At 42.7% G+C, this 27,842-nt stretch overlaps 1 protein-coding gene across 32 annotated transcripts in view; it reads left to right on the top strand.

Moving 5' to 3' along the window:
- camk2d1 (calcium/calmodulin-dependent protein kinase (CaM kinase) II delta 1) overlaps positions 1–27,842 on the top strand; it is a 77,127-nt gene that overhangs the window by 44,480 nt on the left and 4,805 nt on the right. For 4 of the 32 annotated variants that reach the window (XM_065950164.1, XM_065950165.1, XM_065950159.1 and 1 more), the window contains exons 5-16: positions 998–1,063; positions 2,917–2,989; positions 9,801–9,903; positions 11,822–11,905; positions 12,651–12,745; positions 13,718–13,840; positions 13,924–14,007; positions 14,168–14,210; positions 15,555–15,595; positions 17,901–17,960; positions 19,391–19,435; positions 22,074–22,122. In XM_065950164.1, the coding sequence (XP_065806236.1) occupies positions 998–1,063; positions 2,917–2,989; positions 9,801–9,903; positions 11,822–11,905; positions 12,651–12,745; positions 13,718–13,840; positions 13,924–14,007; positions 14,168–14,210; positions 15,555–15,595; positions 17,901–17,960; positions 19,391–19,435; positions 22,074–22,122 (866 nt within the window). Of the gene's footprint in view, positions 1–997; positions 1,064–2,916; positions 2,990–4,868; positions 4,942–9,800; positions 9,904–11,821; positions 11,906–12,650; positions 12,746–13,717; positions 13,841–13,923; positions 14,008–14,167; positions 14,211–15,554; positions 15,596–17,900; positions 17,961–19,390; positions 19,436–22,073; positions 22,123–27,842 lie in introns of all 32 variants that reach the window. The other 28 variants (XM_065950166.1, XM_065950167.1, XM_065950161.1 and 25 more) reach the window with 11 other exon arrangements.

Genomic DNA, 27,842 nt, shown 5'->3' with positions numbered 1-27,842 from the left:
TTGTGTTCTGTGGCTCTGACAAAGTGAACGTGTCTCAACTTGAAAAACCACTTAATGAAGAGAAAAACCTGTTTGGAACTGAAGCAGTTTGTGCTCACATTCATTAGTTAAAGGCAGGGTTGGTCATTTTCAAAAACTAGCATGATTTTGAAAGTAGCATTCCCTCAGTGCTCCGTCTACACCCATGCAGCAGGATATACTCAGGAGAGTTCAGCTCAAGCCAGGAATAGGGATAGTGTCCCAGTGTGAGGTGCGTATGTGAACAGTCAGGTCAGGAGAACATCCACAGCAGTCCTAGTCCAAGAACTTTTAGTTGATTTGCTTTCAGGTGAATCTGCGTCCAAGCAGGATTATGTTTCAGCCGTCACAGCGTGTTTCAAGGCTGCAGGCTGAAGCAATCATTTTGCAGCACTCAAACCTTTTGTTCCTATTAAAAATATGTTATCAAAGAAGGGACCCTGGTTTGAAACTAGACATTGAAGAGTCAAACGTTGTTACACCTATAATAAGACTTAATAAGACTGTGTGATCCATTTGTTCCTCCTCCTTCTCCCAGCTGCTTCCCTCATGGACTCTTATCGGCTGTTCATGACCATGAGGTTCTCTCCGCTCCAAAGCTGGAATCACAGCAGGATGTAAAGTGCTCTATGTTCTCTCCACTTTGGAGAGATTTTCATGTCGGCGTCTCTGGTTTGGAAAAGCACTCCGGCTCTTTTGCAATCAGCTCATGGAAAGACGTGAAACTTCTTCCAGCTGAATAAACACTGACCGCACAGTGTGGGAAACATTTCTGCAGTAATAAATCATTGTAGTCATTTCAACATCTCTCCTTTGCCTCAGCTGATGACACTTTGAGCAACATTATGAGCCTTTCTTTCCCCCCCTCTGGGTGCAGAAATCTGTGACTGAACAGTTCTCTGCTCTAACAGACGTTCGGGTGTTTTCTCTCTCTCTCATCCCGTTTCTTCCTGTGATGTCGTTTCTGATTCTCCTCCAGAGTGACCGGTGGCGAGCTGTTTGAGGATATTGTTGCCAGAGAATACTACAGTGAAGCCGATGCCAGGTCAGTAACGCCCTGATGTGTTTATGTTTGTGAGTTCACTGTGAATATGTGAAACTGTGGCACTAAAGGCATATTCAAATAAATCAGGTAAATCCATGCAAGTCATAGAAAAACCTCTCGATCAGCGTGATGTCAATTTGAACCTATAAACCTAACACATAATCTGCCTTTAGTGCGAAACAGATCTCCTTTAGAGTTTCTTTATTTTCTGTCATTATAAATGTTCTTTTCTCGACTCTCTACCCTCTGATGTGTTTTATAAAAATTCACTCAAAAAGAACTCCATCTGGGGGTGCCGGTAACCTAGTGGTTATGTCGCGCCCCCCGTGTACAGAGGCTGTAGTCCTCATCGCAGCGGCCGTGGGCTCAAATCTGAACTCTGCCCTTTGCTGCATGTCATCCCCCACACTCCCTCCTCCCAACATTTCCCACCTGTCTTCAACAGTTGTTGCCAATAAGGGCAAAATGGCCCAAAAAAAATGTTTAAAAAAACAAAAGAAAATTGAAAGGAGTTGATTATAAAACCTGTAAGTCAAAGATTAATTTCAGATTTTTCTCTAACTGTTGAAACTGTAATGCTTTATTTTTTGCACCTTGAATGTAGTTTGATGAAACAGCTCCAAAAAATATTATAATAAAATTCTGATTCTGAAATTAATCATCCAGATTCAGAGGTTTCTTTGTTACATGCTGAAGATGTGGACTCTGTTTTTGAGTGGACTTTTATTCCTTTAAAAAAAATCGTTAGAAGTTAAAATTTGAAATGTTTGTATAAATAAAAAGATGCACCTGTGCCCTCTCTGGTTTCCTCTTCCTGTAGCTCAAAGGGACAGTTCAACAATCTGCTTTCTTTACAAGAGTGACATGGTTAGCTTAGCATAAAGACTGGCTGCAGGAGGAAACAGCTGGCCTCGCTCCGTCCATCATTTAGAAACAGAGTCAAACGTAAAGTCAAGCTGATGATCACAGGCTGTAGTGACACAAACGTCAAAGATGAACATCCCAGCCAGGTGTGGAGTCACGTGTCTCTGATCATCACTGCAGCGAGACTTTGCAGGAGGCCGTGTTGTAAACGCTTCTCTGGGTCTGCGGTCCCATCTGGTCGTAAAATCCAAACTGAGAAGAAGCAGAATAAAAATGTCTCTTTTTGCAGAATTACCTGACAAAGCATCAGACTTTTAAGTTGTATAGTTCAGAATCCTTTAAGTCCAGTTATTTCAATCGAATCACTTCAACATGTTGAGTTTAAGTTCAAATCACTAAAACCACACTTTCTATTTGCACCAAGCTTATAGGGCTTTCACACTCACACAAAACTCCTGAAAACATGCTGAAGTTTTTCAGCCGGAGCTGCATGTGTGAACACAAACAGTCATATTTTTTCACTCTGACTTCACCCGGAGTTTCTCCTCCAGCCTCCTCGTGTTTATTTTGCAGAAAGTCAGAGTGAGCTGATGTGAGAACACAGCAGGATATAATCAGGAGAATTCACCTGGAGCGAGTGGGAGGGGGTGGTGACTTTTATTCCAGTCAGTCCAGGGTCAGTCCTCCTGAAATTCTCTAGAAATTTTCAGGCCTTCTTCTGTAAACGACATGACAAGCATGAGCTAGATATCTTTATTTATTCCTCACTCTTGGGAAAGAAAGTGATTGTTTGTTTTTGCCAGACGTTTGACCTGTTCCTAAATATTCTCCTCTGTGGATCCACTGTTGTTGTTGTTGTTGTTGTTGTTGTTGTTGTTGTTGTTGTTATTTCATGTGTTTGGTGTGTTCAGTCTGTGTTTCCTGACATTTACCTGTTCTCCCTCTTCCTCTCCTTTCTGCTTCTGGCCCGGTGTCTCTCTCCTCCACAGTCACTGCATACAGCAGATTCTAGAAAGTGTAAATCATTGCCACATGAATGGCATAGTGCACAGGGACCTAAAGGTTAGTAAGTGACCACAATAACAACAACAAAAAGAACACAAAAAAAAAGAAAACCTGCCCGCCCGCCAGCTCACGGCACCTCGCCTCGCTCCTCACTGCCTGATCAGTCAACAAATTAACCCTTCACCAAGCGCCCGCTCCTCCACCACTCGCCCTCACTCAGTGTTTTTAACTCCACCTGCTGCAGGGCATTGTGGGTGCGCTGGCCGGAGTGGAGGCGATGGGTCATGTAGTATCGAGGAGGGGGGGGCTGGTAGATCTCATCATGGCCTGCCCCTCCTGTAAGCCAGGGCACAAAGTGCATGTAGCATCTGTGTGAAACCATGCTCTGACACTGAGAGGACGACGCCTGAGAGACCAAGAGGAGGAGGAGGAATGTTTGTTCTTATTAAGAGATCATCTGTATCCATGTAAGACGATTTGTTCTCCAAAATATGACACGAAAGTTGTCCACAAAAACGTCATTTCAAATCAGAAATGTAAGCTTGAAGTAGTGTGCAACTGAAAGCAGCTCCTCTGTCGTAGTTCTATAAACAAAATCATGATGTCAGTAAATTATAAGGATGAATTAAACACTAGCTGAGGACTCTCAGCGCAGCCTGCTTCTACTAAAACCTTCTGTGCCTGTGAAGCATTTACACGTCAGAGACCCCGCGTCAACCTGCCGTTTTTTTTTCTAAGCGCTAGCGTCTTTTTTAAATTGTTTCTTTTCATCACGATATGTTTGAAATAGAGTTTCAGGGGCGCCAGTAGACACTTAGAAATTATTCAAAACATCCATTGTTTGTCCAGTCAGAAGGCAGGGACAGAAGTTCAAAAAAAATCTGAATTAGAAACGAATGAATGTTAAATAAATGTTTAGAGATATTTAGAGACAGGACAGCGGATAGAGTCAAAAAACAGAGTTGGGCAACGACGTGCAGGAAAGAGCCACAGGTCGGACTCAGACCCAGGCTGCCTCCGTCCTTGCAGAACACGCACCACTAAGCCACCGGCGTCCCGAGTTTAGACTAAAAATAAATTTTCTGATTGAAATACCAGGTTGCAACTCGGCTAAGTTTTTGAGCCCATCTGTTGCTACAACTACTTCCTGCTAAAGATGCTAATCATGCGTTCTGATTGGCTCTCAAAGCTACATGAGATTTAAAGTGCCAGTCATAGTCCAGACTTAAAGAACCAACGTTGTCTTGGCACATACAGTATAATACAGACTTAAACATAAGGAGAACATACTGACCCGACAAGAGCTTATGCTGTGTAAATGTCCCAACACGGTCCATCTTTATGGACAGGTAACAAGCACACCTCTGGATAAACTTTTTTGACTGCTCTGAAATCCAAAACTGAAAGAAAGTCACTTAAACAAAATAATTCTTGGTTTCCTTGTCGCATCAAAAACAGTCGAGTCACTGTGAGGTAAAAACAGTTTCTAAATCTCAGGCTTGATCATTTCTAATTTGTTGATTTGGCAACACTAACTCTTAAACAGTGCCGGCTTATTATTGATCAGCAGTGACAGATGGAAAGTCCTGTGTCCCCCTCCTCAGTCTCTCAGTGTGCGGCCTCCAGTTGGCCAGGAGCTAACACCACTTCTGTTTTGAGACTCGGGCAGAGATTTGGCCGTGTTGCGTGAGTCATAGATAAAATCACAGCTATTTTCTTTTTTGTTCCTGGGTGTGTGTAAGTGGGATTTTAAATTTGGAATAATTGGTCTAAATTGTGCCACATTATGGCTGCCGAGCAGAACGGTGTGATCGTTGCTGCTCAGCCTCGTTGCTGACACGGCCAGCGGCTCCCCGAGTGTCAAAGCGAGCTCTCAGCCACAGACAGTGAGTGGTAGCTTGTCACTAACCCATGGCCCCCTGGTGTTTGCATGCAGTCATTGCATTCAGCAGATCCTAGAGGCCGTGCTCCACTGCCACCAGATGGGCGTGGTCCACCGCGACCTCAAGGTAAGTACACTCACCATGACGACCAAAACGACACATAATCCTCTCTTCCTTCCCTTTCGTCCCGGGGCTCCAACATGTCCTCTCTACTTCTTCCTCCAGTTTCTTCCCTCTTCTCACCTCTGCTATGTCGTAACTTCAGAGACACATTACACTTTCATGTTCCAGCTTAACGTGCAGATTATACTTTACGTCTTTAACTTTATTTATTTATTTTTTAATTTTAACGTAACCAGATTTTTTAACAATAATTACACTTGGAAATTGGGCCCGACTGATATTGGATTTTTGGGGCCGATATCAATATTAGGAAGAGAAAATAATCCGCTACTGATACTGTGCTGAGGTCGACACTCTGGAGAGTGATGATGCTTGTTGTAATCTTTATAGCGCCCTCTGCTGGTGACAAAGAACTGCTAGTGTAAAACAATGAAACTCAAATGAAATGCTATTAACTGGTGAATAAATCTCGTAATCTGAGCACATATCAGCGCTAAAATTAGCTGTTACCAATAGTCACTCTATATGTTAAAATCGGCACGTGTTATTGGCCGGACGATTAATCGGTTGGGCTTTAATGTAAGAGCCCTCCAAATGTGAACATCCGTTACTCTTGCATCAGGGGAGGATTAACCTCGTCTGCATGGATGAGTTACTTCTGATGGTCACTTTACTCAGCAGCCTCTACCATCAGTGTGTGAATGTGAAGGTGTGACCTGCAGTGTAAAAGCACTTTGAGCAGTCAGAAGACACTAAAGAAATGTAAGCTCAAGTTCATTTACCATGAGTTTAAATGCACAAAATTTAAAATTTTATATAGCCACGCAAAAAGCATTTGTCATTTACTTCCTGCTCTTTTTATTTTCATCTGAAGGAGCAGGTTGTGATCTTAATGCACAAACACAAAGCAGAACATGCATAATTTAGGTTCGATCTCATGGAACAATGAAGACAATCCCTCCAACATTTTGAATAACAAGTGATCACAGATGGATGGCAATGAATGGCTGGTGTGTCGAGCTTGCAATACAGTTTCCAATCTTTACTCACAGGCATGGCGTTTTAGTTTGAGAGCATGGTTTATTAATTAAGCGCCCAGGTTTAATAATGCTCCTCCTAAAAACAAAACAAACAGAGCCGACATGCCTTTAGATTAGCTCTGATTGTGCTCACACTTCCTGGTGCAGATTTTGGGTATTGTGTTTTACTCTTCAGGTATCTTTTGATCCCTTTCATAATTCCTGGAGACGGGCTGTTGTTACATTTTCCGTCATTCTCTTAGCTGTATTTGGAGGGAGTAAAAACTCTGTCTTGTAACTGGGTCATAAAAGTTGACACATGAAGGGTGATGGTCTCTCCTCCTGGTGGAGTGATGGAGGTCAATAAAAACCCACAGTGGTCGTATTTCCATCCCTAATGCTGCTTTTTCTCACCATGGTTTGCCCCCAAAGCTCTGATTTGCCAATCAAATGAATCAGGTGTGTCTGAGGTTCGGTTTATATCCAGCAATGTAGGCTCGTATTTTTGCATGGGCCCTCTTTCTGCGCTCTGATTGGCCGTTGCCAGGCAGCAGCCGTGGCTCAGTGCAGAAACACAAAGGCAAAACAAATACAAGCAAAACAAATACAGAGCGGAGGCACTATGGAAAGCACTGTGGGCCACATTCTGTGTGTATCCATCTGATTTTATTTCTCAAGACAACGATTCTGGGTCATACAGGGAGTTCAAAACAAACACACACACACACACACACGATGCAAAGTTGTCTAATGTGAACTTTTCTGGATGAAGGAACTTACTTCAACACTACTTGAATTTGCTTCACTGACTTATTTTATTCACATCTTTCCTCGTTATGTCCTTATTGCCGTGTAGATTTATAGAATAAACAGAAATGCAACATGGGAGACAGGCAGGGGGGAAATAGAGTAAATAGGCAACAATTTCATCTAAAAATTTACAGTAAATTATTGTAGAACTATAGCACAAACGAGTGCTAATTGTCTCAATCGGTGGTTTCAAGTCTTCTGCAAAAAAGCATGATGTTCATTTAGTAAATAATGGTCCCCTTTAGAGTGAATGCATGTCAAACCCAAGTGGCAACATCCAATGTGGAAAAATGAAGCTGACGTGGAAGTGTAAAATCCTGCAGTTCCTCGAGTGTCCTCTAGAGGCTGGCTGCAGAAGCACAGGAAGTCACATACACACCCAACAGAGATTAACATGTTTACAGCCTGGTTAAAAAACAAAACAAATAGGTGTGATTAGCTCATGTCTCGATGACCTGAATCCACCTCTCATGTCCAGTCTAATGTTTGACCAGAGGGGGCTGTCTTTTAAAACGTTTTTATCTGGGATTGGAGGGGTCTGTTACTAAGAGGCAAACAATTACCCACACACTGACCCAGGAAAAATCCCATTAAGCACCTTCAAAAGTCAGTAAGCCTCAAGTGGACTGTTTTCTGGCTTTTCACCCTGGCTGCATTTTTCATTCGTTGCTTGTAAGGTTTGGGGTCAGGTTGCAGGGATAGCTACCTGTCAAACAAAGTGCAGTCGCTGTTCACCTTCTATTTTTACTCTGAATGGGACTGTAGTTTTCAAATTCAACATGCAGATCATTTAGTAGAGAATTCAAACTAGAGATTCAGAATATAGGCTTATTAGAAAAAGGTTAAATGACAAGTAGAACTATTTCCTCAGAAGCCCGTTATAGAATTTGTTTTCTTTTTGCATCCAGTGGAGTCGCCCCCTGCTGGCCAATATAAAGAATGCAGGTTTCATGCACATTTGCATTGTCTTCACTTTTAAGACCTGAAGGCAACATGCAGGTCACATAGGTTACATTTCTTTCCAGCGGGTTAAAAGGGGTGGTTGTGGTGGGTTAGGTTAAGCTGATAACTGTGATGTTTGCAATGACTGCATGATACTAATGAATGCATTGACCCCGACTCCTCTCTCTCTCCTCTTTTGCCTCCTTTCCTCTCCTCCTCCTCCTCAAACCTTTGACTCACAGCAGAGGTTTGAGGAACTGCACGACTCAGAAATCACACATGCTCTACTAACTGCTCAAGCAACCCTGAAATACGAACACTGACTGATGGAGATGGATTGTTGTTGATTTCATGAATGACATGTTTGATGCTTTCTGGGATTAAAGCCTCGAGCAGAATGTGAAGAAAGTCTGTGAGGAGCTGCGTGAGCCACAATTCATTCTGGGGTGTCTTTTATACATCTGTTCTCTGAGGAGAAAAGGCATTATGTATGTGTGAGTGAAACACATGTACTGCAACAAGAAAGAGCAGAATTTCTTAGAAATATCTTAAGTAAAGCTTTTCATTTTTGTGACCAAAGTGAAGTCAGCTTTTGTGCTGTGATGTACCATAAAAAGTTTAGGACAGTAATTCATGGCTGCAGATTTTCCAAATTACTCAAATTTGTCTTCTGTGGTGCGTTCAGTTTGATCTCAGAAGTCAGAGATTCCGAGTTCCTGAGTTCATGTTGCACGCCCATTAACTTCTGTAGCACGCCCACGATATGCCGCAGCCTGCGGTAGCACAGTAGTGCTAAGGTGCTAATGTTTATGCTCCCCTTGGAAGGAGCCAGTGGCTGCATTCACAATATGGTAAAAGGGGCGGGACATTTCCGAGAACCGTGCTGAGCGACTGACCAATTACAGCAGAGCCGACAGGCCGACCAATCAGATCAGACTTGGCACACGCGGGGACTCTGAACGTGGGCACTTCAGAGCCTTAGAGAGAGAGTCAGAAGCGAGCCAGTGCATGGAGCAGCAGTTCATTAAAACAGACACTTTTTTAGAACTTTAGCTATTGTGAACATACTTTAGTACATAGATTAAATATACGAACCCCAAAAAGGGCATAATATGACCTCTCTAAAGTTCCCAAATAAAAACAAGGACTAGTGGATGCATTTGGAACAGACACATTACAGCCTGAAGTTCAGCTGAAGCAGTCTACTGGAGTGAACTTTAAAAACAATCTATTAGTCATTAAGAGACAGAAATATTTACGATGCACCCGCACTTAAAACAAAAAGACGTGCAAGTGAAGTTTTATAAGTATGATTGTATGCAAAGGGCTCCAAATGAATTGTGGCCTGTGTGGTTCTTCATATTTAATATCCAGGGTAAAATCACTTTTGATATTTAGTTATAATTAAAAGCCTTTTCCCTTTTGATCACCCCCTCCTCTTTTATTGTTGTCTGAGCACTTTACAGCTCAGTAGTTCAGAATAATTACTAATTTGGCTTGATTAAGAAAACTGCTTTGAAAATGTCAGAAAATACATAATTCATCTGTTTGCAGCTTTTTCCTGAAGCCTGCCCTCCTCCTCCTCCTCCTCCTCCTCCTCCTCCCTCTGCTGCATGAGGTTTGGCATGAGTCACGGTCGGCCTCTTCTCACCCGATTTGTGTCCACCAGCCGGGCTGCCACGCCCAATTTCACTTCAGCCCGCCAGCGTATTGTCGAATGACATCTCCGCGCGCTGCTAGGCTGAGGTCAGCCGTGGCCTGAGCCCGACCCTGGATGTGAACATGAGTCAGTGTGTGTAGAGGCTGGACTCTGACAGGCCTCCCTGCAGCAGATTTTCATCTGTTAGACTGAACAGCTGCTGCAGTCTGCCTCCAGAGCAGCTATTAGTCCTGACTGCTGAAACTCACATTATGACATCAGTCCTTAACATCGTTACTCTGATAATAATCCTTCCTGCTGCCGAGAAGAAAAAAGCCTCTGAGCTGCTCGTTACAAAGAAAAACAAAACAAGCTGTACCTCAGACATATCTGTAATTATTTCTGTGCAAGGTGCTGAAAGTCTTTTTTTATGTCTTACCCTTCACTCAAAGCCGGAGAACTTGCTCCTCGCCAGCAAGTTGAAGGGAGCAGCGGTGAAACTGGCAGATTTCGGCCTGGCTATTGAAGTTCAGGGGGATCAGCAGGCATGGTTTGGTGAGTATGAACAACTTCTCAATTAGATGGGGTTTATGTTTTTAGTGGTTACTTTTGATTTGGAAATGCAGTCGGCATGATACAACTGTTAGTAGTGTTGACCACACACGAGACCAAGACGTACCCGAGACCAGAGTGCTCCAAGACCGAGACAAGACCAAGACATTTAGGGATCCAGACCGAGACAAGACCAAGACATTTAGGGATCCAGACCGAGACAAAACTGAGATCAAGACATACCCGAGACCAGAGTACTCCGAGACCAAGGCAGGGCGAGATAGAGTCAAGACCGAGACCATAAATATCCGTGAAAAATCATCATGTTGTGTGCATCAGGCGTCTCACTCACTTTGACCGTAACAGCGGGAAGGTTGCGGCCGTAACCAGGGGAAAAAATTAAATTTGAGTGTATTCATAATTAACTTTGAAAAAATATATAAATGAAAATGAATATAATAACTGAAAACTACTTTACTTGTGAGCGAACAATGCAAATACAATTCACTTTATTCTGAAGTTGCTTCCCTTCCGTTCTTAAAATTGGACAAATTTGACGTTCTCTATCTATGGAGCTTAAAATGATAATTTCCCTTTTCTCTAGGTTTGATCTTCTTGAGTTTCCTGACACACAGATCTCATTTCAAACCACTCTAAATGTGTCCTTTTCTCTCAGGTGTAACGTTGTAAACACTTAGCATTGGCTGCTTTTTTAGGACAGGTCGTCCTGCGCTGATCGGTCATTTATCTCCTGGTTTTTATTCGTCTTTAAACATTTAAAATCAAACCGTCTAACGTGTCATTTTATCATCACAGCCTGCCCCAGCTGTCTGAAGGGACGAGCTGTGCCACTGCTCTGGGCTCCGGTCTGGATCGAATATATTTCAGACCTATTTCTTCTCTTTATTCCCCGAGGAGCAGAGGAATAATTGGTCTGTTCCCTCAGCTCCAGCCTCCATCTGGAACCAGTTCGCTCCGTGCTCTCACTTTACTACCGCTCGTACTACGTCTCATCGCCCACAGCCGCCCGCTCACTCTTTAAAGCTTTTTTAAAAAGTAGGCTGCATGCTGCCGCTCACGAGCCGAACTCCACACACACAAAAGGATGTTTTTGTTTTTTTTCTTTCTCAGAGCTTGTTAACCTCGGCTCTTAAACTTTATGGGACCACTGATCCTGTGAAATGTTTGGTACGGAGGAGGTCTTAATGAGCTTTTGATAGACTTCCACACAAAGGAAGAAGTGAAGTTAGTTTCACTAGTGTGCGGCACGGCTAAAGCTTTTTGATGACTCATAAAGTTGTATGTACTACGTGCATACAACTGTCCATTAAATGATATTTCAAACATGTCACTCAACAAAATAAACAATAATCCACGGGGGTCTGGATTGTCAGAGTTCTGGTCTCCATTTGTAGTTCAGATTGTAGTCCCAGATGTATTGACCAATCACGTATCAGCAGGCTTTTGTGTGTGCAGGAAAACCAGTCCATGTGGACAGAATCAAACCAGGCAGACCGTGACACCAATGTGTTTTTATTTTGTCAAAATCAAAAAAGATCCCGACCCGTATCATTGACTTTGCACCTTGCGTGTTGCACAGTGCACAAACGCTGCACAGAACAGACTTCACTGGAGTTAGGGAGAAATTAGCATCCTTCACTCGAGGACTGGCTATGATCGCTGATTGGCTCAGAGATTGTGAACTCAGCAATCAGTGGTGTCTTTTCTTTGAGCTACAACAAGTTCAGCTCTAGCTGTAATGATTTTTTTTATTCATTCCAAATCAAGTTTAAAATTCATTTTGAAGTTTCTCGAAATGTAATTTATTTTCTGAGCTCATTGAAAGCAGGATTATGCAGACCTCAGTGTCAGAAATACTCCCTCTGTATGCTGTGTTGATGTGTGTGTTTGTGTGCTTCAGGTTTCGCCGGCACACCAGGATACCTGTCCCCAGAGGTGCTGAGGAAAGATCCCTACGGCAAGCCGGTGGACATGTGGGCCTGTGGTGAGTCTCTGAGCTAACACACAGAGGAGCTGCTTATCAGATGTTACAGATCGCTGTCACAAACAAGGTTTGAAATGGCTGATCTCAGGCCTTACCTGGTTCTCACGCTGTGAGGTGCATATGTAAAGATCAGGAGGTTTCAGGGTCGGTCACAAAACCCTCCAACCTCTTAAATTAATCATTTCTGACGCTTACTACACACCTCTCTGATGGGCCAGGCCACCTGGGCACGAGACGTCTAACACACACACACACACACACACACACACCTGTGCTGTCTCACTGCAGCCACATGAACAACAGTGAGTGTTGTGTTTGTGGTCGGACTGTCTCCTCACCACATAGAGCACCTTTCATCTTTTTCTGGCAGCTGATCAAAAGCACACACACTGTCTCCTGTAACACAAGAGGTGTGTGTGTGTGTGTGTGTGTGTGTGTGTGTGTGTGTGTGTGTGTGTGTGTGTGTGTGTGTGTGTGTGTGTGTGTGTGTGTGTGTGTGTGTGTGTGTGTGTGTGTGTGTGTGTGTGTGTGTGTGTGTGTGTGTGTGTTGACACACTGCTCTTTATTTATATATGGGTGTAAATGTGTGTTCATGTTTACCTGCATTAAAGACTGTTTGTACAAAGTTTTGGACTCATAATTCAGTCTTTAACTTTTGTGTGTTCAGCTTTGAAAAGGATTTGTGGGTCATGATGTGAGCTGTCTGTCAGGATTAACCATTGTGTGTGTGTGCGTGTGTGTACAGGTGTGATCCTCTACATCCTCCTGGTGGGATATCCTCCGTTCTGGGACGAGGACCAGCACAGACTGTACCAGCAGATTAAAGCTGGAGCTTATGATGTGAGTTTTTTATTTACATTTAAACTTTATTGCCATGAACACTTTTCAACATTATCGACAATTATCTACACTCTCTCTCTCTCTGACTTGCTGATCACCTTCTCTCTCTGTGCAGCCTGACTATGACCTCACACTCGGTACATTATCTGTTTTTCTGAGGTGTTTCTGAATATCTGTGGTTTAGTAATCTGCCACAGTTTGCACAGACCTCGGGTGATGTGATGTGATCAAATATAGCGTTCTCATTCAGCGTGCAGAGTTAGACTTCTCTTCACACTCTGAGGATACTCTACATGCAGCTTCATCAAGCTCACAGGCTGTGACTCTGCAAACTGGGGGGGGGGGGATGTTTGAGGTTCACATCATGAAGTCCAGTAAGTTAATCTCTCTGTTATGAAGGGTGATGCTCCAGCTTTTTACACTCCAGGATATGACGGGACGATGATGGAACGAGACGGATTTATTCGGCATGCACGTTGCTTTAAATCACTGAAAAGAAATGTGATTTTTCCGGGCCAGTAGGGGAATGTTCTGTAGTTGTTCAGAATAGTTTAATCAAAGAGTAACAGGCTTAATTAAAAAACAGCAAAATAAATGCAAAGACTGAACGGTACTGCTGATGGAACGACGTCCTTTTAAAAAGCCAAATCAAAGAATAAAACAGAGAAGTCACTGCAAACAATGCTGAAAACTTGAGTCATGAGAAGTGCTCGAGGCCACGGACGTTATTACATCACAGACATGAGAGCGATGTGATCCACTGTTATAAATCCTCTGAATGTCAAAGTATTCTCCTAGATTTATTAAATCACAAAAGACGTCTTTATTTACACATTGAAGGTTCCCTGTTTTATCTTTGACCTTTAGAAACGCTATGGGGCCGTATCTTTAATAAGTCAACAGGGTGTATGTGTCGTAATTCAAATGAATGCCTAATTTACAACTCTACATTTCACGCCATCAAACCAACAGTTCCCGTCTCCTGAGTGGGACACTGTGACCCCAGAGGCCAAAGACCTGATCAACAAGATGCTGACCATCAACCCCGCCAAGAGAGTGACTGCGACGGACGCTCTCAAACACCCCTGGATCTGCGTACGCTTCACACACGTTCACACATGTAGTCTATAGTCTGGTCTTCTTCTTCTCACATGAACTCTCTCCCTCTGTGTGTGCAGCAACGCTCCACTGTGGCGTCCATGATGCACAGGCAGGAGACTGTGGAGTGCCTGAAGAAATTCAACGCTCGGAGGAAACTAAAGGTGAGAGAGAGAGAGAGAGAGAGAGAGAGAGAGAGAGAGCAGGAGGTCCACACGAGCTCAGAGAAATGCGGCCGCAAGCAGAAGAACATCTAATCATTAACCTCTCCGGCTGTGTAAATACTCCAGTTTGTTCCCTCAGTGTTCACTTTTCTCTCCGCAGGGTGCTATCCTGACCACAATGCTCGCCACTCGCAACTTCTCAGGTAATAACGAGCGGTTAACAAGCCAACTCTCACATTTCCTTCCCACGCAGAGAGACAAACCTTCCTCATCTGTCGTAGATTTGAGCTTTTTGTTTTAAATGCAGCTCTTTTGACTGCAGCTGTTTTTCAAACGTCTGCCCTTTAAAGTCAGCGACAGGATCGATGCAGGACCGTCTTCAGGTCCTCTGAAAGGGCAGAGCACACAGGCCGACTCTGACTCCATTGATTGTTTCTCTCTTTGATGAATGACACTCAGGCGTACATTTGTTTATTTCCACTTTAATGTCCCCAAAAGTATCTTTAAATATTTCCCCCCTTGGTGTGAACGTGGCCTCAGTGTTTATTTTCTCTTTCTCCTCCCTCTGGTGTGATAACTCGTGGAAGGTAAGTTTTCCTCGGCTCTGTCGTCTCGTCGTCACTTCAGTGTCAGACTGAACTCTTGTTTCATACTGAGGCATGTCATGAAGACTGAAGCATCGTTTTAAAGGCTTTCAGCTGGAATACTTTATTCTGAGCCGGTCATATTGGAGGAAAAAAAAACACTTTACATTTTAAAATCCCATAGAGTTTTTGTAACGTTTTTGAAAATGCACTTAATCAGACAGTTGAGGAACTATAAAAGAACCCTTCTTCCTTTTGAAAGTGACGACTTTGAAACAATTATTTTAAAGTGGAAAAGGACAATTTTGTTGCTTTAGGCCCCGTGTCCACCTAGCATTTTTCCCAGACAACTTAGGAGCTCTTGCATGAAGCGTTTGTGCTCTGAGAAGAAAAGATTTTCAACTTGAGTGCTCGGAGCGGCCACACAAAAAAAAAGCATAGCACTCAGAAAGAAAAGACGCTGGGCGCTTTCTGCTGCGATCGCTCTCTCCTCGTTTCAGAGTTCGGCAGGTGCACACTCGGCCTCAGAAACGTTTCCTCCAATGTGACCACTGAAAGATATGTGATGTCACTGCAAACTTCTCTCGTTCACTAAACCTGCTCGTGTTTATGGTTGAATTAATCTTTCATCATCTGAAGAGATCTCCACATTGCATAAAATCACTCAAAGGTTTTTAACCCTCCGCCTGCCAAATGAACAATCACCTGTTTGTGTCTCGTTTGCATGAAATGATGATTCCATCTGTCTCCATCTTAAACATCAAGTGTTCTTCTACTAATGATTCAGCTCAGCTCCGTCTCATCTCCTCAATTCATTTACGTTTTCTCCTCTGCCACCGCTTCCTGCAGAGCTCACTTTGAGGATGCTCGTAATTGGCCAGCCTTGAATAGTCACTGCGTGTGTGCGTGTGTTAAATCGAGCTGCGCACTGATTTCTGTGCATTGTTATCTTTTTCTCTACAGCAGCCAAGAGTTTGCTCAACAAGAAAGCAGATGGTGTCAAAGTAAGTTCAACTTCCCTCTTTGATGTGTTTCCTCAGTTCTCTGTTTTTTGCAGAAAGCTTAAATACTTTTACTTTTGTTTTTACATTTCTTCAAACTGCAACCTCAGCTCGCGTTGTTCTTGGAATACTTTGGTTTAAAAATAGTAGCGTCCATAAGTCGGGTTTGATTTCCCGAGTGGGTGTGACAGATATTTGCTGATAATTATCCTCCTCTGCATCGTCAATCACTGAGAGGGAAGAAGGAGTATCTGTTGGAAAGTAATAACCACTGATTAAATTATGATCTGACTGAGGGGAGATTACACTCAGCTCTCTGTCATTCTTAATTTGAATGTCTTAAAATAAAACCCCTCTTTCCAGCCTGCACACTCAAGTCTATCTTTCACTTGTTTTGGATTTAAAGGCCCCTCTAACACTCTCATTCCTAAAGCTGTTTTCATTCTTTAAAGGAACACTAAACTGAACTCACACACATGTTGTTTTTTCACTTGACCCTGAGAGTGATTGAGCTTGGTGTGAACTTTCTCTCCCTTTGTGTTGTGGCTTCTCGGTGCAGAAGAGGAAGACGGATGGTACAGAGCTGTTGAGGGTAGGCCTGAGCCTGAAGGTGTTTGTTAGGTAGACTGACCTGCAGAGGGTAGTTAGCATTAGAACCCCCCCCCCCCCCCCTTTGTTTTTAAATCCCACTGCAGTGCGTTTTAAGGCTGGGGAGGCATGACATGACTGAACAGTCTAAGTTGATATAAAGAGTTTGGTTGTTATTTTCTTGCTGTAATCAGTTACATTTAGGATTCTTAAATCTTACGCCTGACTTATTCTCATGCTTTGAATCGACTCTGTAGCATACGTCTGCATCTACGCACGTAATCTGATGTGTGCCTCCTCAAAAATGTAACTACGGGCGCGGTCACATTGGCCACCCGTACCGTGCCGTACTCAAGCACAATTGCACTGTATGGAGCTAACAGGATACACTCTGGGGTAAAGTGTATGGGAGAAACCAACTTAACCTCTGAGGAGACTAATGATGGCACTGAAAGGGGGAAAATCTAGCCCCAGAAAACTGTCGGTTAAAGACTCCAAATCTTTTCATGAATCTGGCTCTTATTGTTCAGGACAGCAGCTCCCCTGAGTGGAGGCCAGTACTCAAATCTTTAGGGTGTGCAAATCAGGCTGTGGAGTAGGGACCAAGCTCTGCATGATTATAAACTATACACATCTCTTTCACAAGAAAGTCTGAATTAAACGTAAAAATATAAAGATATGCTGGTCAGGATTAAACAGACTTCCATAGAGTGGCGTCACTGAGGTGCATGCATCAGGAAGCACTTCATCATCAGGTCAAAGAACTTTCTTCAGACTTTCAAGTAATGAATCATTCTTTCACTGAGTAATTGGGCCATTTGTTTCACTCCAGACTGACTGTCACTCTTCATCTGCCTTTACCAGAAGCAGGCCTCTAAAGAATGTTCTCCAGCTCGTCTAAAAAAAATAATAATCATTTGGGTTTCTTTAGGCCCTGTGTCCACCTGGTGTTTATTCCGGGCAGTAAAGCGCTGGCTGTGCGCTCGGGAATGTTTGCATGAAGTGTTTGTGCACTGAGACAAAAAGCGCTGCAGGTCCGTCCTGTCTCCATCACAACAGTGTTGACGGCCGCTGTATGACCGACTCTGCTCTGTTACTTTTTGCTGCATGTTTGATATTTGAGATTGTTTATTTCCCGATTAGACCAAGGCGAGGAGAATGTGGGTACAAGACAAAATCTGTAGGTGGCAAAACGACGGGGAATATCATACATTTGGAAAACAGCGCCGGTGACGTCAACAGTCCCTTTCTGAAAAGTTGGAAGATTTTCAACTTGAGCACTCAGAGCAGCTGCACAACAAAGGCGAAGCGCTTGAAAGAAATTACGCTGCGCTTTTTCTCCAGGCGGCAGCTTTCTGCTGCGAACACTCTACTCATTGAAAACAATTGGAAAAAAAGATGCTGGCGTTTAGAAAAAACGCGAAGTGGACACGTGGGCCTTAGTTGTTTTTGTTTTTCAGGTGGTTTTAAATACAGCTGGTTTCTGTGCGGGATTGGTCACTGATATTTGTCGTGCATGGTGGTGACGGAAAAACTCACTGACACTCGCTGTTTGGCTGCTGCTCTCGAGCACACTCTTGTTCCACTTCTTTTTTTTTTTTCTCCTCCTCCACAGCAGCTGCTCGAAGGGCCAACTGTCTGAACACTAAGCCTGTCACTTCTGTCACTGTCCCGTCTGTCTACCTGTCTGTCTGTCTATCTGTCCACTCTGTCCCTCCAGATCAACAACAAGGCCAATGTGGTCACCAGCCCCAAAGAGCCTGTCCCCACTCCTTCTCTGGTACACTGTCTGCCTGCCTCGCTTGCCTGCATGTTTGCACGACTGTCTGTCCGTCTTACTCTCTGTGCAGACTTTCAGCAGCATCTGTTCTTATAAAACACTTTTTTCTATGAAGCTTAAAACATCCTTGGCGGTTGTGTAACGTGAGCGGTCTTTCAGCTTGCTTTATTGCATTGCCGCGTTGCTCTACATGGGCTACATTCTCCTTTGTTGTTGATGGTCGCTGTAATGGCGACTGGAGCCATTGCATAACAACTATGGCTAATAAAATGTGCGCACAAGTTTCAAGCTTTTGTTGTCAAAACTGGGACAGGACAGGTTTTGCTTTAGAACATCTTTCCCTGCAAATGTTTGCTACCACTGTATGCTCTCATTTTCTATTTTTTAAAACATAAACAGAGAGGCTTTTTTTTTATAAGTTTCTATACCGTAGCTTCTTGGTTTTAAAAGTTATGCCAATGAAGGATGCCTTAGACCCTGCATTCTCCTAATGGCCAGTAGGGGGGGGCACCACTGGTTGCAAAATAAATTAATTTGTCAGGAAGTAGATATGATAATTACTGCATTTCTCAGTTTATTCCTTCAGTAAACACCTTCACCACATGTTACCACTGAATTGCATTGAAGGAGCTGGTGCAACAATGAACACGTACCAGGAAATAGCCACAGTCTATTTTTTTACCTGAGAAAGAAGCAGGGTCCAAACCCTCCCTTACATAGTAAGACAGATCACTGACACCAAGAGCAAGAGCACAGCGCCTCGTGTAATTAAAGAGCTTATTGACTAACAAGCGAACTGAGGCGCTTTTATTGTGAAATGCTGCGTAACCACAAGAAAAAACTTGAAAGTCCTGAACATGTGAGTTGGATGTACATCTTGAGCTTGAATTATTTTTCCTCCTCTTGTTTCGCTGGTTTTGATGTTTTCTTAATTTCCCATGAGTAATACTCGTCTCTGTTGGCGTCTCTGTAAAGTTGAGTGTCATTGGTCTAATGCCTGACTTTCATATGTTCATAAAAACCTTTTCTTAAAGTTGTAGCCTTAGATGTTTTTGTTGCCTCACCAGGTCAGATAGAAGATCATCCTCCATGGTTTCTGTGTCTGTTGTTGTCTTTTTGTCCGTGTTGGGTAAAACTTGGATCACATGTGTTATGAAACTTGATAAACTTGATGTTCAGGATATTGTCACTACTTCACGTGTCATAAAATCCTATCTGTCTGTAACAGTGCTTCATTATGCTGCAGTGACTCTGTTTTTAGCACCTAATACTTTCCCCCAAGTGGCTATAATGTGACCCCCCCATTCCCTCCCTCACTTTTATTTCTCTCTCCTTGTCTTGTTAAATACTTTTCTGTCAAACTTTCTCACACTAACTCACTCTTGTTGTGCACCAACCTCTCCTCCCGCTGTTGGTCCTCTCTAATCAAGGAGCCTCAAACCACTGTAATCCACAACCCAGCTGATGGAAACAAGGTATACAGCTGGTCCGGTGTTGGTCTGGAGCTGTAGTCTGCTGCTGATGTGTGCGCCATTTAGAGTAGAGACTTAAAGGGGAATTCTGCTGTTTTCAAACCAGGGCCCTGTTCTTTTTTTGATTTCAGTGTCCAAATTACTTATAATGACAAAAAGTTATGGAAAAGCCCAAGCAGCTGACTTCATCATGAGTCTCTGGACAGGCTGCAGTGGCTGCAACGTGATCCTAAGGGTTACGCACCCAATGCAAAGTGCATTAGTTAACAGTGCTTGTTTTCACCACTTATTGACAGGCTTAGATCGTTATTAAAACTGTCGGGGAAACGCTCAGATACGGTCCTTTAAAAAAAAAAAAAAAAAAAAGTAACAGCTAGAAGCAACATTACTGACTTTAAAGGAGCAATATGTAACTCTGACACCCAGTGTTTAGAATTGGTACTGCAGTCCAAATTCAAAACATTGAAGAGAGAGGTATCGAAGGGACACTCCCTCGAGTCGATGGTTGCCACTGAAGCTTCAGTGTTTAGCCAGCTCTGCATCGGTCTTGAAATCTTTCTGCATTCTAAAAAATGTCAATCAACTCTTAGCTTCAGAGAGAGGCTTCACCTCTCTCCTCAAGGCCAACAGACTAGATAAAAACTGTGACTTTACATGGCAGAACACTGGAGTTACCCCTGAAACAATTCATTAGATATTTTTCTTATTGTGTGAATTTTAAATTTTTAATTATTAGATTGAATCTTAAAATTGATGCAACACTATCTAATAAAAGCAGAGGTAGACTAGCAACTCCCATGTTCTGCTTACTTTTTGTCAAAGAGGTCTGGTGGCTTTGGAGACTAGAGGTCTCTGGTCTCTGTAGGGATCCTTTCTGTCATGTTGTCAGACACTGAGAATAACAATCTGAGGCTGTCAGGTGTAATTACAAGCACTTTTATATCCCGCGGTTTGAAGGGTCACATGTTCCCCGAAACAGAAGTGCAGCCATTGCATCCCGTTTCCCAGCTTCCAACTGAAGCAATCCAAATTAGACCCCAAAATATGAATTAAACATGGCCCAGGTTAAAAAATACCAAATGATCCTTTAAAGTTGCTTCTGATGGTGCTGATGGTGCTGATGGAGTCCCCTATAAGCTCTATGTGACGTGACAAAACAAGGGACTGCTGGTATCATAAAACAGTGCATGTTGTTATCTGGTGTTGCATGTGGTTCTTTGACGTGATGTCATTTTGCATATTACATAGGTTGCCTCATTCGGTATGCCAGTGTTTAAACCCTGGAAGAGCATGTGACAATGCCATTGTCATTGTGACATCAGAGTCAGTTTTATAGTTGTGTGACTAAGGGGATTATGCATGCTGCTGGAATCAGATCATGCAACCCCAGAGCCAAATCCTTTAGAGAGTAACCCAGACTATATCCTCTGTGTTTAGGTGTGCAGATGTTTGGAGCTACAGAATCATGTGTAATCCATCAGATAAAAATATTTTCACGTGTGCATGCTTGTAACTTTAGTTTTGTGCAGTGATACGATGTTGATGTAATATAAAATGTGTGTCATGTAGAATTAACAGTGCTCAAATGTTTCTTAACTTATTCCAATGTTTGTTGGTGAAGTGGTGAAGGATCCATATAACGGGATTAAGGTTGTCAACATTTTTGGCGCTTTTTTTATACCACGTTTAAAAACAAAAAAACAAAAAAAAAACATTACAATCCATTTTTTTAAAGGTCACATATTCTCCTCCTCTTCAACCAGTTTAAATAAGTCTCAGAGCTCCTCTAAACGTGTGTGTGAAGTTTCTAAATCCACTCTGATCCTGTATTTGATCATGCCTATAAACTCCTCTATTTCAGCCCTGCTCAGAACAGGCTGTTTCTGTGTCTGTACCTTTAAATATGTAAATGAGCTGTGTCTGACCACGCCCCTTCTCTGGAAGGGCTTGGGTGTCTCAGGCTTTCTCGCTTCATGTCCTATTGTTTACGGTGAAAAGGCAGACTTACATTTAATGAAAAGTGGAGCAGACAGAAGACGGAGAGGATGGACTTTTCTCATCATTGGGGGGTTTGTGGCCAGACTAGAGACAAATATTAGTGTTAGAGAAACATGGTGAAGTGTATTTTACAGAATATGTGACCTTTTAATGATCGATAATATTGAACAGAATCTGTTTTATAAGGCAAGTGTGTGTGTCAGTTACTCTGACACACTGTTTAAATTGCACAAATACATTGGCAATGTTTTGGGACAAAAATGTTGCCAATGTTTGTGTAATTAAGAGCGTGTGTAGGAGTTTGCCTGAAAGTTTTCTTGATTAAAAACAAATGACCTCATATTGGATGCCTAGGCCTTGTTTTTTTGTTGACGTGGTATCAATATTGTTGGAATTTTACTACTTTCATTCTGGTATTGGGACGACCCTTAAAGGGATTTATACAGTAGGTACCATTGTTAAAACAGGATGTTACTAAAATCATTGGAGTTATTTGGGGAAAAGGGAAGTGGGGGCTTTTTGAGAAACATGAAAATTAGATGGTGGTAAACTGCCCTGTCGTGAAAAAGCACCACCTCTGTAATCTAACATTTGTGCTTTTTTGTTGACGGCTCGTTAATTTGTGACTTATTCTCTGCCGCAGGAGTCCAGTGAGAGTGCCAACACCACAATCGAAGACGAGGACGTGAGAGGTAGGACGGTCCAGACTAACATAAACTACAATCCTGTTAGCACAACAACACAAACTGCCTTTATAAATAAAGTCTTCCCTCTAAACCTTTAATCAAGATTTTACATCATACTTCACCTCTCTTTTTCACCTTTGGGTGCTATAGACCATTTTCACATGGCAGCCGTTTTTCTGTGATGTCACACTCGGGGTGGGAAGCTCAAATGCTCTTAATATGCGGTGTTCCCAGTTGCAAGTCATGCACACATAAAAAATCTGACAAATCGATTTCATTGCACTGCTCCCGTTCGATACTGCAAGTCAGAGGAGACTCTTTGCCACTTTTAATGTTTAAAAAAAACCATCATTGATAACCCTTTAGCAAACTGGTCAAGAGAAGTGGTTCAGATAGAAGTGATTGTACCGACCTAAAAAGCCTCTGCATGTTTCTAATAAGCTCCACGAGCAGAAACGTGCTCAAACTAGGATCAATATTGGAGATGCTTTTGAAAAATGGAGAGAGGTTAGAACACAGAAAGGTTTACAGACCGATGCAGAGCTGGATAAACACTGAAGCTTCAGTGACCACCACATGGTGACCTGCGTGAGCATCGACTCTAGAGAGGAGGGGGCGGGGGGAGACAGCTCTCTACAATGTTTAAAATTCAGACTGCAGTACCCATTTTAACCACTAGGTGTCAGAGTTACATACTGCTCCTTTAAAGCTCAACTGTTATTTTTGCATAACTCTATCATCAATGTGGACTTTAGTGAAACAACAACATAAAGATTAAGGTTTAACACTTTTTGGGATCCTGGTAAATTAATCAGCATCTTTCTAAATAATTTCGAGGCAAATTTCTCTTGACTTCTCGTCCATTGACCCATTTTCACACAGATTTAATTCGAGGCTTCCCACCATGAGCATGACGTCACCAGAAAATGTTTTGTTGTCGTGTGAATACACTCAGTGGCTCACAATGTTTAAAGGTTTTGGGCTAACCATACATTTTACATTTCCCATGAGCAGATCTCAATGTTACTGATTGTGTCTCCTGCATGAATGTGTTGCATCTTCTTCTATTTTCTTGCCATTTGCTTTTATTTCTCATTGTCCGTGTTTATTCGTCACGTCTGTCCCAGTACTATGTGCTTAAACTTTAACCACCATGAGGAAAAGTAGAGTCAGAGTGTTGACTGTTCTGGGTTTCTTGAAAGTCCCACCAAAGCGTGTTGAGTAGCAGAAAGATGATACCTGATACCCTGCATTTCAAAAGGTCTAACAAAGAGAGGTAAAAGAATAGGGAAGACCTTTGTGCTCGAGTTCAGTGAAGAGAAGAATGTAGACATTTGCTCCCAGCGTCCAAAGAGTGGAATTGATTTGTTGTTGTGTTTTCTGGTTGTTGACTACAGCGCTGACCTTTGTTAGAACAGAGACGCTGTCAGAAGAGTCAGAAGAAATACTTCCCACATTCACAACAACGTGTAAACAAATTTATCACCGGTGTTACGAGCATTTTTAGATTCTCTACAGCTCTTCACATCTTTATCTATCTAGCATTTGAGCTCGTATACATCCAGCTCAGTAAGATGCCCGTTATAGTCTGCATTGTTTTTTATGGCGTCGTCATTCCTCCATGCTCGAGTTACCTGAAAAAAAGTTTGGGTATCTTCACACTGCACTGATTATGATCGCATGTCTTAATGTTTCTTTCTGAGAAGACATTTTTCTTCTTGTCATTTACGTCTGCCATTATTCTTTAATACCTCTTCTGTCTGGCTGCTGTAGCTCAAATAACAGAATGAAAAGCTGTAGGAAATCTGAAGAGGAAGGACATCTTTTGTGATATCTGCAGTGTGTATAGACTGTGGCAGAAGTAGAAAAATACGTGTAGGCAACTACGTGTAGTTATTCCTCCTTTTTTTATTACTGCTGTTTTCAAAGATGGATGTTAAACTTTAAAAGTCTACAACTATCTCTGCATTAAAGTTGAAGTCTGAATTTTGGACATGGTCCATGTTTGGGGATCCATTTGAAACCCAGGTTATGATCATCTCCATCTGAGCTGTGGGGACAATGGGCCTGACTTTGGCAACATTTCTCAGAAGATAAAAACAAGAGCGAACTAGACAATGAATATGATGGTCAAGGTACAGAGACTGACCAAAAGAAATGCCTTGATTACACACAATAGGCTTTACAAACACAGATAGGGAACCAAGTTTTTCCAGTAACACCGGACACAAAGGCCTATATTTTTAAAAACCGGTTGCTCTAGTCGCTTTCTACATGGTGAAATACTCCAAAATCATAACTCTCCTTCTCAGTTTCATCCCTAAACATTTTCTCATGCTCGTTCTAAACTGATCTGTTCTCAGCTGGTGGATCAAACTGTCATTGCCTTCATGCTTTTCATTCATTCTTCATTTCATTTTTTCCCTTTTCCCACTTTTCGTAACGCCCTCATTCCTGCTTTGCCCACTCTGTCAATCTCCATTTCCATCCATCAATCCCTCAATCCTTCCCTCATCTATCCTTCCCTCATCTATCCTTCCGTCCTTCCATCCATCCGTTTGTTCTCAGCACAAGGTTACTCCTCTAGACCCCAAATCTTCCACCTTAAGCACTTAGACCACTCCACCTCTTACCGGCAAACCTCCCGCTCTTCCTCCTCCTCCTCCTCTTCTTCTTCGTCCTCTGCCTTCCTCTCCTCCCCCTTCCCCTCCCCCTTCTCCTCCTGCTGGTACTCTCCCATCGTTTGGCCCACTGGTGAGGAGTGCTGTCACTACATCCTGTGGTCACTGGTGTCCGCCTACCTGCTCCTCTTCTTCACATCTTCCTTTCTGGTCTTTTTCATTGACCACCCCACCTCATGCCACTGCGGCCCCCATCACATTCCCACGCAGGGGTCCGACCCCGAGCATGGGGAGCCTTTGCCCTGCCTGGGCCCCACCGACTCCCAGTGTAAGTCCATGTCCCAGTTCTCAAGAAGACCCTGCAAATCCCCCCCTTCTTTTAATATCACTGAGAATATTCAGGATCATAAGATTTTTAATTCTTTATGAAATAAAAACACCTGAAAATAAACCAGATGATGTGTGGTTTGGGATAATCTGGGGAGTATTTGTTTACTTGTTTTTTATTTTATATCTCCAGGAACACTTGCTTCTCCAGGAATTTGCTTCTCATGCAGAAAATCTAATTGTTGTAAAAGATGCTGTTGTAGTTTGTATCTTTGTTTTTCTTTCTGTCTCCTCTGAGTTTACAGAGAGAATCCCATCAGACCTCTGAGAAAGATTTCTAAATCAAACTAAACCACACCTCCTCCTCCTCTGTGGCTGAGTGCACAGCTGCTGTGTAACAGCGCCCCTCACAGACCAGATGCCTGGTCTGTAATGGCCTTTGTTTGCAAAGATTTTCAGATTAGGAAAAGCTGAGGAAATTGATTGAGGAAAATCAGGACTGATTGCTCTGTGAAATTAAGATGCCATTTGCAAACATTTCCTGATTCAACACAAATAGTTGTTGAAAAGCTGCTTGTGTTTTTATAAAGTCTCAAATTTGATTTCCTTCATAGATTTGTATTTCAGGTCCCGTCCTCTGTTTTTTTTTGTTTTGTTTTTTTTACATATTTTGGCTTCAGTGACTCAGGTTTAAAATTCTTTGGATGTACTCTAGTTTATCACCTCCAACAGCCTCACGCTGTTATTCTAACCCATTCCAATTTCCACATAGTCCGTGTACACTGCACTATGGCACCGTTTGCTGCCACTCTAGTCAATGCTCCTGTCTCCACAGCGCACGCCGCAGTCTGTAGCAGCACCACTATGCTCTGCTCCGTTTCACATAATGCACCAAATCAAGATGCACGCTGCAAGCATGCGTCAAACTGGACAGAATAGAACCTGGACAGGAAGTCAGACAAGGAAACACAGCATCCGGGCAATTTCAAAATAAAATACAATATACAGACTCCAGGTTGTATATTCCATCACAACATAACGTCAATCATCCTCAGGAAGACAAAGCAACATGTCCGCTGACGGACACACTGAAACTGTGGTGCTGACAGAACCCAGCACACACGGACTATGTGGAAATGAGCAGAAAGTGTCACTGAACATTAAAGACAGGATCCTTACAGAAAAATACTTTTTGTGAAAGTCAAAGCTATGACAGATAGAGGCAGAGGTAGACCAGCAGCTCCCTTTGTTTTGGGACTACTTGTAGTGGCTGTACTTTGATTCCTTTAATAAATAAGGAATAATCAAACTGGTTTTATTGGACATATTGTTTGCATGTTTTACAGTCAGGTGTTCATGATAATTTAGTTTTATACTGCAGCTCTGTATTTTAAACTGATCGTCAGTTTTTGTGTTTGCGTCCTCGTTTGACTCGTCGTGGCGCTCTGCACTTCCAGTAAAAGCTTCTGAGCTTTGTGTCTTCTGGCACGACACTCTTTCCTCTGCCAAGCATCCGTTGACCTGCTTAGTGTCTTTGTATTTATCACCGTCCGCTCTCTGTGTGTGTGTGTGTGTGTGTGTGTGTGTGTGTGTGTGTGTGTTTCTATCCATTATTAGAGTGTGTGCGTGCCAGCTCTCCATCTTTCTCTGCGCGCTCTAATGGGAGATCCTGGAGGAAAAAACGATTCATCACACAGCTGACAGAATCTCTAAGGGCATTACTTCCACCTCAGATACTCAGGAGTCATCTCAGTTTTTCTGCTGGCCGGGGCTGAGCTGCTGCTGCTGCTGCTTCTTATATTAAACACAAAAAACATGTTTTTAAATGGCACAGACTCTAAAACTAACAGATTGTCAAGTGTTGTCAGACTGTACATCTACAGAGAGAAGTGTATCCCCTGCTTTGTGATCATTATGTAAGATCATTCAAGTTTCTGCTCTACCAACATGTCTTAAAGGCAGGGTTGGTAATTTTCTCCAGATCTACTTTTTAAGATGTTGGTTGAAATTGTCTTTTGGTCCTGACAGAAATTAATAACTCATGTTTTCTGAAAAAGAAAGAAAAAGAAAATCTGTCATCTGTAGCAGTTGTGATTCTGTAAAAGCTTTGACCATTGTCTGCCACGAGGTACCAATCTGATGAACCAATCACAGCCTCCCTGCTCGCTCTCTAACTCCATGCATGCACTAGCCCACACTCAAAGTGTGAGCTGAGGTCCGCTTTAAAGTTTGAAACCTTATAAACCTATCTCCTATCTTTTATCATGTAAAAAATGCCCCTCTCCAATGAAAGCACGCTGCAAGCATGCTGCAGTGCTTAGTAACGGCCTCATAGACATCATGAGACAGTTGAATACACATACTGCACATGCAAACAGTTTACAACCAAGGACCTGTAGAAGCTTGTAGAGTCAGATTAGTGCTGGAGCCGATTCTGAAGTTTCCTCTTAAAATGTAGTTTGTGGTGTAACAGTGATGGCTCGGCTCTGATGCCCATTCACTTCCATGTGTTTAACATCTACATATCAACAGTCTTTTTTTAGTATATTGAGAGAAAAAGCCAAGTTGTTGTAGTTCCCTTAAAGTCTGTGACGCGCCGACTTTGGCTCTGCCGGGCTCTGTGTACAAACTGATAGTGTCTCTGTAAATATTAGTCTGAATTGAGTTTGCTATTTGCCAGGTAAAGTCCACAGCTGGGGCAACAGAACACTTCTTTGATCAGGGTTTTTTTTTCGTAATCAGCCAATCAGAGGAGGGCGTATTATCTCGTCTTCCTCT

This window comes from Labrus bergylta, chromosome 22 (genome assembly GCF_963930695.1).
Source record: "Labrus bergylta chromosome 22, fLabBer1.1, whole genome shotgun sequence".
Taxonomy (NCBI): Eukaryota; Metazoa; Chordata; class Actinopteri; order Labriformes; family Labridae; genus Labrus; species Labrus bergylta.
Note: the sequence above shows the minus strand (reverse complement) of the source record. Positions and strands in the feature narration are given on the sequence as shown.